Here is a 13425-nt window from a genome sequence, read left to right as displayed (position 1 = left end):
AACCTACTTTTACCTTGTATGACCACTCATTTTGCCTTGAGAAACACCACCTCAAATGCACAAGCAGACTAATAATAACAAATAGTTTGCCTGTACATTACTGAGGAGAGCCTGAGGCAGAAAGGAGCTTAGATTGCACTGATCTCTTTTTGAAAGTTACTTCTATTTTCTATGGAAAAATTGCCTGGGTAAAATCCTGAAGTCATGATGTTAGGCACATACAACCTTCTGTGCACTATTATAATAAAAACAGTAAATGAAAACAAGGCAAGTATCTTTTCATCTTCAGCTGCAGTTTGACATACGTAATTTTGCATAACCATAAAAACCAGTAATAACCCAGGACAGTATACCTGCAAGTATACTCTATAATTTATGTTATTTTATATTATTTAGCACATTAAAGATTTCCCACTTTGCATAATATAAAATTTCAAGAAATAAAACATTAATCTCATGCATGGCACACTTTAAATAAACTCTAAGAGAAGCAACAAATCATTGTGCTAACCATGGCTGTCCAAAAAGCTCACACATACAGCAGTGAATACTGAAGAGCCTCCCGTTGTTCTAAATACATTCTGCACTACTTTTGTAGCAAGTTTCTTTAATAGCATCTGTTGTACATATCAAATGGAATATATGGACAGAGATACCAAAAAAGTATGAGAAAGACATAAAATGGTTCATTTACAATGCTGCAAATGTAAAAGTTATCTGGAACACCTTAATAAAATATCAGACCTTTCCAAGTTTAATTTCACTCTTTAGGCAAGTACAGACATGACATACATTTAAAAACAGACATTCTTTTACCACTTATCACAAATCAAGGTACAGTGCAGGTACTTGCCCTACCCCACCCCAAAGAAGAATATCAACTATATTATTGTTACGTTAGATGATGTTTTCGCCATTTCTTCAGGGGAGTGACTCTTTATTACTTCTTTGATGAACTGTTCAAGTGCAGTGAAATAACCCTGGCACTGCCAAGTGTCATTGTGAGTTCCATCAGGAAATATCGCCAATCTCTTAGTCCGAGCTGGGGATAATTCATAAAGTTGCTTCATCATAACTGGTGGAATTAACTGGTCAGACAATCCAGAGATGAAGAGAGAAGGCATTCTGCACTGAGAGATTTTTCTGTAGGATAGAAATTTATTTTTGTAGCACCATAACGGAAGATACCTCATCGGAAAGAAAGAGAACAAAGTGCTGGCCATGTATGGGATGCTAAGAAAGGTGTTCTCCACCACAATGGCAGAAATCCTATGGGAGTTTTCAGAAGCTAAGTGAATAGCTACTGCTCCCCCCAAGGAACGGCCAAAAAGAAAAATTTTTGTTTTATCAAGATCAGACCGAGTCATCACATAGTCTAAGACAGCCTCAGAATCTAAGTACAAGCCTTCTTCGCTTGCTTCTCCTTCACTTTTTCCATACCCTCTATAATCGACCAGAATTAAGTTTACTTTCAGGTTTACCAGCATTAACAAAGCATTTGGCAACCTGTGGCCAATGTTGCCTGCATTCCCGTGAAAGTAAATGATGGTTGGAGAATACGCTGCATTGTCCCCAGTGTATCTCAGCAGAATAAGATTGAGAAGAACTCCATCTTTGGTTTTGATGAAGATGTTTTCATGTGGTATACCAGTAGGCATTGGAACATAAAGGCGTGATGAAGAGGGCTGTTCAGGGAAGTAAAGCAGAACATCCTGGAATTTATATAATATACCCGCTATTGATACAAATATTAATATAAGTAGCATAATGCCTCCGTACAAGTGAAAAGTCACTATCAAGGGCAAAAGACAAATACGGCAGAGACTCCAAGACCAGGAAGCCAAAGCTAGTAGCCATCTTTTAACAAAGGTCCAAAGCATCCATGATTTTTCCATTGTAGAAGTCACTGATTTTTTACTCCAAGTAAATCCTGCAAAAGAACCCAAATGTATAGATATAAATATAGGGAAAAGAAAAAGAAAGCAATTTAAGCATTTGTACTTGGAGGAGATTAATGGCAAGTCAACGTATTGGAGCATTAACAGAAAATTTGGTGGCAAACTCCCTTTGAACTTTTGGAAACCATTTGACTGTGTAAAACAAGCAGAAAAGCAGTCATAAGGGAAAGGCTTTAGAACTCTTCAAAATCCCACTTACAGTGTTTCTGATGGCAAAGTCCATTAACAGCACTAGAAGATTGGTTGACTGAGACCACAGTAACTTCTGCTTTCCCTCAGACTTTCCTTCTAGCCAAGAGAACAACCATACAGATTGTACTACCAGTTTGTCAAAGCTGCTCATATAAGTAACTCTAGAAGTCAGAGAACACAAACAAAAATAGCCTTTATTTCTAAGTTGCTAAGTAGCACACAGTAAGCCTGTGCACGTCACCCTGCAGCCACTGGAGGCTCACCACACATCCCAGCACTGCTATGGGTTAGTGGCTGTCTTTCAGCATCTCAATCAACTGTGGTTACAGAGCAACACCTGAACTGCTTAGAAGAGAGAGACTCCTCTATACTGTATACCTCTATACCACATTCTAGTTACATTTGTGACAGATTTTTTTGCTATATTTTGATTGCTTCTGATTTATAACAATCATTTTCTATTATCAGATCAGTAATCTGCATTAAGTCCTTAGCAGGATGGAAGATTTTATCATCATGCTAGACCACTGAAAACAGTCAGCTAACTACATTATTCTCTGGTCATTGAAAAGCACTGTTGAAAATACCAAACATGAAAACAGATTCATGACAAAAACATACAGCATAAAATGAGGAGAGTGATGTTAATGACAACAGATTAAACCTTCTTTCCAACCAGAAGAGATAGTTATGTCTCCCAGCATCCATACAGGATCTCACAGTATTCACTCCTGGTTCATATGTAAACAAACAAAAACTGCCAAACCTACACAAAAACTACAGTAAAAGACACAAAGTTATAATCTCCTAAAATGATATAGCACAGCAATAATCTGAATTCAAACTCCAAAGGAGTTTGACATGCAGAGATGCATCCAAGCATTTTACACCAACCATAATGGTAGGCTCGAGTGACAGAAGGTGAGCTCTGCAGCTACAGCCTTTGCATTCCACAGATATGAGCACCCAATCTGACCAGGAAAAACTGCCATCTCTAACTATTTTATGCAAAAATTAGAAATAAATCAGAAATAAAAATAACTCTGTCACATCTTAAGATTCATGTATTAACTAAAACCAACGTGATATTAAGCTTTTATATAGTGTATCTATTTCAAATACATAAAACTGGTGAAATGTAGTCTAAAAGAGCAGTTATCCCAACTTTGTTGTCTTATATTATTTACAAGGTCATGTTTACTATCCACATCCAAGTATGCACAAATATTGTCTATATGAAAATATAATTCTTGTGATCTGTTCCCCTTAAAAAGAATTCACAATAATTAGGAGACATATAAAGTAGCTACTTCAATTTCTAAGAGAACTTCCTAAAGAAGTTAACAAACATTTCCTGCATTACATTTCAAGACTATAAGAACATTGATAAAGAGACAGTAAAACCATTCTCCTTACCAATGCTATTAAACACTTTGCTGACTTTCTTACAAAATGAAAGGAACTCTAAAAATGCTTTCTCAGAAAGATATTCACAAGAGTAAGAGACCCACTGTTAAACAAAACTACTAAGAGACAAAGAAGTAATAAAAATCTCACTTGAAGTGATTGAGTTTTGCAATGGCTATCCCACATACACTAAGGACTATTATTTGGAGACTGATACCCAGAGCTGATTTTATAAGCCATGTTGGTTTCATGAGAAGTGCACCACTCCCATTTTTATTTCAGCAGGCTAGTATTATCAAAATGCTATACTACTGAGATACTACTGCTGTGTGATTACTTCTTTTACATATATATATATATATATATATAGGTATATATAAATACTTTGCTACTGGAGTTGCAAAACCAGTACACCCTACAACTAAAGTTTAACATACAGCAAGTAGTTAGCAGGAAGGGCAAACTACACAGCCACAAATGTATCACACTCACTATATATTTAAATAAAGCTGACTACTCGGTAGTACTGAACAATTACATTACTATTTACTAAAGTTTTTTTCCCAGCTATGTGAAACTTCACTAGTTCAATCATTTCCAGGCCTTCACATCCTACTGCAAGACTTATTAGCTAGAGAACTAAGATAAAATTTCTCCTAGGTTCTTCCCCACCTTCCAATACCAATTAAAAGACCACTAGAGCAGAAAAAGATGGTTTCTCAAACAAGTACACAGGCTTAGAAGAGGCTCAAAACCAAATCAATACAAGCTCATTCTCAATAAAGCTACAATCCACACTTTCCTGGGAACCCAAAGCAACAGACCTTCCAAACACTATCTGGGACAGTAGAAAATGATACAAACAGAACAAAATTTCCACTTGAAGGACAGAAATAAAAAGGGTAAGCTAATATAGTAATATTCAGTGAGCAGTAAGGTCAGCACTTTCTGAATTCTGAGATTTGAGACTGTTCAACATACTGCAAGACAACACACACACACAGAGAATTCTCTTCTTGGTCTTTATTTCCCACTCCTGGTGCGCTGGATGGGAAATTACAAACCTTTCAAGCAGTTTACAATGTAACATCTTATGCTGGAAATATTCTGTCTTGAATTATGTAGAGCATGTGTTGTATTTCTCTTGTATCTCTAATTTTGTGACTAATAGGGGGCCAGAAAAATCTGGAAAAGGCATGAGAGTGGGAGAACAGTGTATTTAGACTTTGATGTGGTCAACTTGAGAAACAGAGCAGACCCATCACCTTGACAAACCTGATCCTCTCTCTAGACAAGACTGCTTCTGTTCCTAGACTACAAGAACCAGTCATGGACTTGCCCCATAACTGTCTGATGTTCCAGTTATAGCAAGAAGCATTCACCCCTTTAAGTTCTTGGAGGGCATTCTTGCTTCAATTAAAAAAATAATAATTTTTGGAAGAAATAATGTATTAGAACACTATTGTATTTCAAGTAATTGTTGCAACTTTGAAAGCAACAAGATTTTGCTGTAACAAGGAGTCACATCCCATTTTACAGCATTCACTGTATTTCATAATCACTGATTATTTAAACTAAGTTAAAGGCTAGGTAAATAAGCATAAGGACACTTTGAAAAAAAATTTTCCTCTTGTCCCTCTGGTAATGTGCATTAAAAAGGCTAACCTTTCAGAAGCCTGATACTTCCCACAAGTATTTATTTGGTGATGCTCATAAGCTTAAACGACCAGCAGAAGACAGTACTGAAATACAAAGCTTCACTGTGAAAACCATTGCCACGTAGGAACAGCAATGCAGCCCAACTCAACGTTAAGACCTAATGAAAGTAAGACTTAGCCAGATTGCTGTTGTACCTGTGGCTTAAACTGCCTCAGAACTGTACTGTCTCTCAAAACAGAAAGGAAATTTGGAAGCTGTGAGTTTCAGCTTTGTGTTGGGATATACACGTATGTTGATATAAACACATTTCTCTATTGATGCATCTCCACCGCCGAATCCACAGCCTAGGAACTACTATAGACCTCTGTGTTCTACCAGATGAGCTACACGTCCCAAAATTAGGTAATTACTGAAAATACAAATCACTCACAACAATAAAAAGTTTGAGAAAAAATAAACTCTTTATGATCAAGGCGTTTTAACAATATTCTGCTTTGCCCTAGTACTATTTTTTAAATGGTTAATGCCATTGTCGGCAAAAAAAAAAGAAATCACAAAAATTCAAGTGTATATTTAAAGTACTGGGGGACAATTATTGTTCATTTTGAATGGCAGCTGAAATTACTCCTGTATCTGCCACAGGTTCTGTTGTTTTGTCTTTGTCTACATTTTTAATATTAAAAAGTACCATTTTCATACACTAATCATATCATAAAACATTTACCTTTAGATGTGATGATTTCCCAGGCTTCATCTCTGCCTGAAAAACAATTCCATTTATGAATTTTGAGTAATATTGTTTTGAATTACACATGTAATTTACTGTTTATTTTGTTACTTGAAAGAAAATTAAGAAGTGATAAGAGCCAAAGCCCCTAGAAGTTACAACTGCTTCACTAATGAAACTGTGCATCTCATGCTCCTCCTATCAAGCTGAATGCTTATTTGAAACATTTGATGAACTTCAAAACATCTTATAATGAAGTCCAAGAATCACAATGAAATGTCCTGGACTAGATACACAATACACAGTATATAACAATACTGTAATATTATAATAATATACATACATAGCTATAATGATCTTAATAATAATATAGCATATATACATAGTGCATAAAAACAAACATGACACTGTCTCCTTAAAACTAACTTCTAGTGCATAAACAGCTTTAAAGTTAGTGCTAAGAAGCACAATCAGGTGTTTAATGGCTGCTTCCTCATTAAAGAGCTTTAAAAAAAAAAGTCTTAACACTCACTGCAATCCTTTGGATTTCAAAACAAACAGACAAAATCAATTATTTCTCTGTGTTCTTAAGAAATACCTAATGACATCTGTTTGTCTCCACTTCCTTTTCCTAGACCCTACCTCCTCCAGATACAGAGAAGATTTGCACAAGTGTTATATTTACTCATATTTATTCAGAAGACATCTGTAAGTAGAAATATTAGGTCCTCAACTGGAAAAAAGTTAGTTTCAGAGGGGAGAAATGATCCGGAAGAAGACCTACAAGCTTAGTAAGGACAAGAAAAATACTTTTCTTAGTACTAAAATCCTACAGAGACACTCATTAGGAAAAAAAAAAAAAGAGAAAAGCAACAGCAAAGTAGCGACTCCTAACAAAGGAAAAAAGTACAGTAAGAATAACTTCAGTGTCACGCATTTAACGGCTCTGGCTTTAAAAATCAACGAGTCGCTTGTCCTACTTATTTCAAACAGCCAACATCTACAGCTCTACATCAAGTTGCATATATTCACAACTGAAAATGCTTTCCCCTGAACTCGCGTGATACTTTTCCCAACTGACAAATGTTACAAGTATCATCATAATTCAATGTCTTGAATTACGATATTACCGGGTAAAAAAACCCCCAAACAACAACAATCCAAGGTTGGCCATATTAGAACCTTCGCTTTCTAGGGACCATAGGCTCCTAAAACATAGTAATTTTCAAGCTTGCTAAATTATTTCCTTTTGACTTAAGAGAAACAGCCGGTTCAGCCTTTTCAAAACAATCACTCGGCCCATTAAGAACACTACAGTTACCACTAGCCCCACCTTCTACAAGCACCCATTTGCAGGAATTGTTCCATATGGCAGTGGAGACAAACGAAACACAGGAGCAAGACCTTGCTGCCAAGAAGCTAAAGATCTCCCGGGGCTTCGCAGGAAGGCGCCTGCAGGAACTTTTATCGGCGCTGTCAAGGGAGCAGCTCCTCGGCAGCCACGTCCCGCTGTGCAGGCACAGGAGCCACACTCCGCCCGGGACAGCGTCTCGCCTGCCGCCGCTCCGGGGAAGAGCGGCGTTTAGTCTCGGCGAGACCCCAAACCCGGCGGCCGCCCCCGCTCCCACTCGCCCCGGCGCGGCCTCACGGGCCAGGGACCGCCCCTCCCGTGCCGCGGCCGCGACGGGCCCGAGGCGCCGCCAGACCCACCCGCCGCATCCTCCCGGGCGGCCGCCGCCGGTGCCTCGGGCCAGCGCAGACCCCGACGCGCAACTTCAACCACCGCTCCTTCCTCCCGAGGCAGGAAGTCACCGCAGCCGCGGTTCCGCTTCCAGGGCACAGCCCGGCCGTTCTCCCTTCTCTCCCCGCCTTTCCCCGCCCCGGGCTCCGCCACCGTTCCCCGCCCCGGCCCGGGGGAGGAGCGCGGACCGCAGCGTCAGCAGGCCGGTCCGCCTGTTCCGGGGTGGGGGGCGGCAGGTGTTACCCCGTTCCGCAGGTAGCCGCGGTCCCCGTGAGTCTCCCCTGGCGTGGCCGTTCCTCCATCGTCCCGGCTGTCTGGTCCCGTGCGAAGCGGGAGGTGCCCCGCGGGCGGTGTCCGCTCCCCCCGCGCTGCGGCCACGGCAGCGCCGTGTGGGGGATGCGGGGTGCGCGGGTGCGGTCCCTCTCCGCGGGACGAGCACGGGAGCGGCGTCCGGCCCCGTTGGACACCGCTCCCCCCGCCGGCACGGAGCAGCCGGGCGGCAGGGGCCGAGGCGCGTGGTGTCGGGAGCAGGCTGCGTTCCCGGGGAAGGCGGAGGAGGGAATTGGTGTTTGAGCAGTGGAAGGTCCCGCCTGGGCAGCAGCGGGAGAGGAGCGCGGTGCCTTGTCCTGCTGTGCAGACCTCTGTCTAGGTGACGCCGGTGTTTCAGTGTCTCAGCCTCGCTGCTGAGTTTGATCTTCAACTGAGGACAGCGGAACCAGCTGGTGACCTTTAAGGTAGTGGTTAGATTTTAGTTAGAAAAATGAGTAAAACAGTAAATCCTAGTAAGAGATGGTTTTTTTTTTTTTAGACAGAATAACGTGGTGGCGTTTTGTTTATAATTATGCAATTTTGTTTTGTTCCCAGTGAAAAACAGACTGATGGCTTCTGCACCTGTTTCGCAGCCTCCTCCCAAAAAAACAGTGGCCTCTCACGTGCCTTTTGCCGATCTGTGTTCTACACTGGAGCGAATACAGAAGTGTAAATCTCGTCCAGAGAAAACCAAGTATTTCAAGGATTTTCTGGATTCCTGGAGGAAATTCCATGATGCACTTCATAAAAAAGAGAAAGATGTCACAGATTCCTTTTACCCAGCTATGCGACTTATTCTCCCACAGTTGGAAAGAGAAAGGATGGCATATGGAATTAAAGAAACTATGCTTGCGAAACTCTATATTGAACTGCTTCATTTACCAAAAGATGGAAAGGATGCTGCAAAGCTTTTAAATTACAGAACACCTACAGGCTCACGTGGAGATGCTGGAGATTTTGCAATGATCGCATACTTTGTGCTGAAACCTAGGAGCCCAAAACAAGGCAGACTGACAATAGAACAAGTAAATGAACACTTAGATGCAATAGCTAATAATAATGCTGCTAAAAACAAGGGTCAGTTAAAGAAAAGTCTTCTTCAGTTAATTACCCAGAGCACAGCACTGGAACAAAAATGGCTTATCCGAATGATTATAAAGGATCTAAAGCTTGGTGTTAGTCAACAAACTATATTTTCTATTTTCCATCCTGATGCTGCTGAATTGCACAATGTTACTACTGATTTGGAAAAAGTTTGCAGACAACTGCATGATCCGTCTGTCTCACTTAGTGATGTTTCTATCACGTTGTTTTCTGCCTTTAAACCAATGCTTGCTGCTATTGCAGATGTCCAGCAAATTGAGAAACAAATGAGTAACCAGACATTCTACATAGAAACTAAGCTGGATGGTGAACGTATGCAGATGCACAAAGATGGGGATGTGTACAAGTATTTTTCCCGAAATGGGTTTGACTATACTCAGCAGTTTGGTGCTTCACCCCTTGAAGGTTCGTTAACGCCATTTATTCATAATGTATTTAAGAGCAATATAAAAAATTGCATTCTTGATGGTGAAATGATGGCTTACAATCCTGAGACACAAACCTTTATGCAAAAAGGAAACAAATTTGACATCAAAAGAATGGTGGAGGACTCTGATCTGCAGACCTGCTTCTGTGTATTTGATGTATTGATGGTTAATGATCAGAAGTTGGGGCATGAAGTACTAAGCAAAAGATATGAAATATTAAGTAGTGTGTTTACTCTGGTAAAGGGGAGGATACATGTTGTCCATAAGAGAAGTGCCAGAACAAGAAAAGAAGTAATTGATGCTTTAAATGAAGCAATAGATAACAGAGAGGAAGGGATTATGGTAAAAGATCCCATGTCTGTATACAAGCCTGACAAACGTGGGGAAGGCTGGTTAAAAATCAAGCCAGAATATGTCAATGGACTGATGGATGAACTGGACCTTTTAATTGTTGGTGGTTACTGGGGGAAGGGGTCTCGTGGTGGAATGATGTCTCATTTTCTATGTGCTATTGCCGAGACGCCCCCTCCAAATGAAAAACCGACCATTTTCCACTCCATTTGTCGTGTTGGCTCTGGCTGTACTATGAAAGAGTTGTATGATCTGGGCTTGAAACTGGCTAAATACTGGAAGCCCTACCATAGGAAGGATCCTCCTGGTAACATTTTGTGTGGAACTGAAAAACCTGAAATGTACATTGAACCTTGCAACTCTGTCATAGTTCAGATCAAGGCAGCTGAGATTGTTGACAGTGATATGTACAAAACTGACTGTACTTTGAGATTCCCCCGAATTGAGAAGATAAGGGAAGACAAAGAATGGTATGAGTGCATGACTTCAGACATGTTAGAAGACCTCAGAAGCAAAGCACAAGGAAAGCTGGCATCTAAGCACCTTCATATAGATGAGTATGATGAGCCACATGAGAAAAAAAGGAAAACTGTTTCAAAGGTGAGGAAGATAATTGGCATAGCTGAGCAATTTAAAGCTCCTGATCTTTCTAGTGTAAGCAAGGTTTCAAATGTATTTGAAGATGTCGAGTTTTGTGTTATGACAGGAACGGGAAAATACTCAAAGTCTGAGCTGGAAAGCAGAATAGCCCAATGTGGTGGCAGTGTGGTGCAGAACCCAGGGCCGGAGACTTACTGTGTCATTGCAGGAGCTGAGAATGTCAGAGTGAAAAACATCATTGCTTCCAACAAATATGATGTGGTGAGGGCAGAGTGGCTCCTTCAGTGTTTTCAAACCAAAATGCTGGTGCCTTGGCAACCAGCCTTTATGATTCACATGTCTCCTGACACAAAAGAACATTTTGCTCGTGAGTATGATTGTTATGGAGACAGTTACACAGCAAACACAGATGTTGCACAGCTCAAGGAAGTGTTCTCAAGAATGAAAGACAGTAAGGCAATGCCTCTGCACTTGATTGCAGAGCTAGAAGAACGTTACTGGTGGAACAGCTGTCAGCTCGGTATATTCAGAGGAAGCACTGTTTATGTGGACTGTTACGCTGTTGTTAATGAGCCCAAAAGCAAAATCCCTGGAAATACACTATCAATTAGAGCTTTGGAGCTCCGTTTTTATGGTGCAAAAGTAGTTTCTCAGCTCAAAGAGGGTGTCTCCCATGTTGTTATAGGAGAAGATCATTCACGGGTAGAAGAGATGAAAGCACTCAGGAGAACATTTTGGAAAAAATTTAAAATTGTATCTGAGCTGTGGGTAACACACTCAGTGGAGGAAGGAGTCACAAAGAATGAAAGTCAGTACTTGGTTTAAAGTAGTTTTTAAGATTGGAGCAAAGGCATGATTGGACTGGTATTTTGTGAGGTTATCGTAAATTTTTCATGTGTTCTCATGTCTGTTTAAAGCTGGCTCTGGCTAAAGAATAACGCTGAATTGCTGAAATCAGAGGAAGGCTTTTAATTTTATTGTTGCGGAAGCAAGAGGATGCAAAGCTATGTTGAAGAGGAAAAAAGCCACCACAAGATAAATAATTTAAGCCTTTTAATCCACAAACAGGTCTGAGGAGAGATCTAAAATTTTAAATAAATAAAATATGTTTGAAACTGGCTAGTATTTTCTAGATTTAATAATGCTTACCTCCATTGTTCAAAGTGGAGACATTAATTTATTATTTTATGGAGATTCTGCTATTTATCTATTGTTTAATTATCAATTTGCCATCACATTCATGTTTTTGTAGACTTGTTTTGTATGTATTCCTTATGCTAGAGAATTCAGTAATTTATAAACTTAATCTGTACTATTTTAATTTGCTTACATTGGTTTTAGCATTGAGCACCACACAGCCTCAGAAGCACTTTGATTTTAGGATACTGTGTAGATTCCACGTTTCTTTGTGTAAATAGCCTTTGTACAATAGAACCTAAACTTTTCATTGAGGTGATAATGAATTAATAATGATCTATATGTGTATGAAATCCAAATCAATTAAAAATTTTAATAACCTCCTGTGCTCATTACAGTTTAACTGTGAGGTGTGACAGGACTAGGCTTTTACAAGTAACCATCAGTTTGTCTTTTAAAAATGCTTCTTAGTCTATTGTGGGATTAATTTCCAAATATCCAGCTCAATGTATATTTTTCCAATTACTAAATAAAATCTATTTTTAAAGTCTGCCTGGTATTTATTTTTAGTTAGCAGTAACTTTTGCAAAGCACAAAACTTAGTTTCTTGTTTTACTGTTAGATAATTCATGCATTAACTTTGAGGGGAGAAAAGTTGAGGCCTCGTTTCTTGTTATGTCAACGTTGGAATCAAACAGAAGTGAAGTTGGGCAGATCACAGGGAGTCAGTTTTTAGCTGAGCTCTTTCTTCAGTGCTTTTCGTGGTCATGTTCATACAAAAGTTCCTGTAAAAAGAATTGGGAAATGTTATATGAAATGTTAATTGGGAGGAGTGTATTGATACCTCTTAGTGTATTAGCAGCTCCCTTATTATTTAAGGTGTAGTCAATAGGTAAAATGTAATAGCCACTGTCCACGTATTTCCTGTCACCAGGCCTGCTTTGCTCTTTTTCCTGGGTGCAGCTTGTGTGGTGGGACTGTGCTTTTTGTTGGTGAGGATACTGCCTTGTGCCTGTCTTACTGTTTCCTCAGCATGCTTTCCCTCGTGGAGCAGCCCAGTTGCATCCCTTGACACAGCCGGGATTTGAATGAATGAAGGAAAGCCTCACTTCTCTCTGTTATGGAAATCCTCACCTTTCTTTTGTCCCCCTGATATTCATCTGGTATTTAGTTTGGATGCGAACTCCTTTCCAGAACCAAATTTAAAAATTGTGGAAAGCTTGTCACCTTTTTACTGTAGTACATCTGTTTAGTGAAACACTTAAAAACTATATGGTTCCTGTTGCTCAGTTTCCAGTTACTCTCTTCTGAAAGAGTACATCTGTATGTTTCAAGAGTCTGTATTAATATCCTTGACAAGCAGAAGGCCCACTTACTCAGGTGAAATCAGTCAAAATCTCTCAGCTGTAGTAAATGACAGGTAAGGTGTACTATTCTCTTAATGGCATCTCAATGATCTGGTGAGAGATTTTAAAAAGCTCTGTAGTTTGCTTATGAGGTTTTTATAATACTTGGTGTCACTCTTAAAATACAATCAAAAGTGATTTAATCTTTCCAGTCTGTATGTAATTGCAGTTTGAATTCTTTCAAAAGAGGTGCATGAAGTTATTGAATGTCATAAGAAGGATTAAAAAATGTTCATTCGAAGGTGACTAGGGAAATGCCTTTTAATGTAGTTCAACTGAGCATAAAGCATTTCCAGCTGGTAACAGCTGTTGTACCACTAAACAGTAGATGGGCCTATGAAATTTTATGGTACTATTTTTTGCTGTGAGCTTGGCTTATTATACAAACCTAGCAGTGAAGGTGGAG

The 13425-nt window shown here is 39.8% G+C and overlaps 2 protein-coding genes across 9 annotated transcripts; one reads left to right on the top strand and one right to left on the bottom strand.

Moving 5' to 3' along the window:
• Nucleotides 1-568: 568 nt before the first annotated feature.
• Nucleotides 569-7784, bottom strand: ABHD13 (abhydrolase domain containing 13). Of its 6 annotated transcripts, XM_032100155.1 has the most exons (4): nucleotides 7277-7592; nucleotides 5941-5976; nucleotides 2158-2311; nucleotides 569-1930 (listed from the first exon to the last, which is right to left on the bottom strand). In XM_032100155.1, exon 4 carries the CDS (start codon nucleotides 1893-1895, stop codon nucleotides 882-884), a length of 1014 nt encoding a protein of 337 aa, XP_031956046.1. In that variant the 5' UTR covers nucleotides 1896-1930; nucleotides 2158-2311; nucleotides 5941-5976; nucleotides 7277-7592; the 3' UTR covers nucleotides 569-881. The 6 variants fall into 6 exon arrangements, with proteins under 6 accessions (XP_031956046.1, XP_031956050.1, XP_031956044.1 ...); XM_032100159.1 differs by lacking the exons at nucleotides 2158-2311; nucleotides 7277-7592 and adding an exon at nucleotides 7654-7784; XM_032100153.1 differs by lacking the exons at nucleotides 2158-2311; nucleotides 7277-7592 and adding an exon at nucleotides 7654-7740 and having other exon boundaries at nucleotides 5941-5972.
• Nucleotides 7785-7857: 73 nt separating this feature from the next.
• LIG4 (DNA ligase 4) lies at nucleotides 7858-12163 on the top strand. Of its 3 annotated transcripts, none has more exons than XM_032100151.1 (2): nucleotides 7858-7939; nucleotides 8549-12163. In XM_032100151.1, exon 2 carries the CDS (start codon nucleotides 8563-8565, stop codon nucleotides 11299-11301), a length of 2739 nt encoding a protein of 912 aa, XP_031956042.1. In that variant the 5' UTR covers nucleotides 7858-7939; nucleotides 8549-8562; the 3' UTR covers nucleotides 11302-12163. The 3 variants fall into 3 exon arrangements, with proteins under 3 accessions (XP_031956042.1, XP_031956041.1, XP_031956043.1); XM_032100150.1 differs by having other exon boundaries at nucleotides 7867-8418; XM_032100152.1 differs by having other exon boundaries at nucleotides 7876-7954.
• The last annotated feature ends 1262 nt before the right edge of the window (nucleotides 12164-13425 follow it).

This window comes from Corvus moneduloides, chromosome 2 (assembly GCF_009650955.1).
Source record: "Corvus moneduloides isolate bCorMon1 chromosome 2, bCorMon1.pri, whole genome shotgun sequence".
In the NCBI taxonomy this organism is placed as follows: domain Eukaryota; kingdom Metazoa; phylum Chordata; class Aves; order Passeriformes; family Corvidae; genus Corvus; species Corvus moneduloides.
This window is presented reverse-complemented; position numbering and strand designations above follow the sequence as displayed.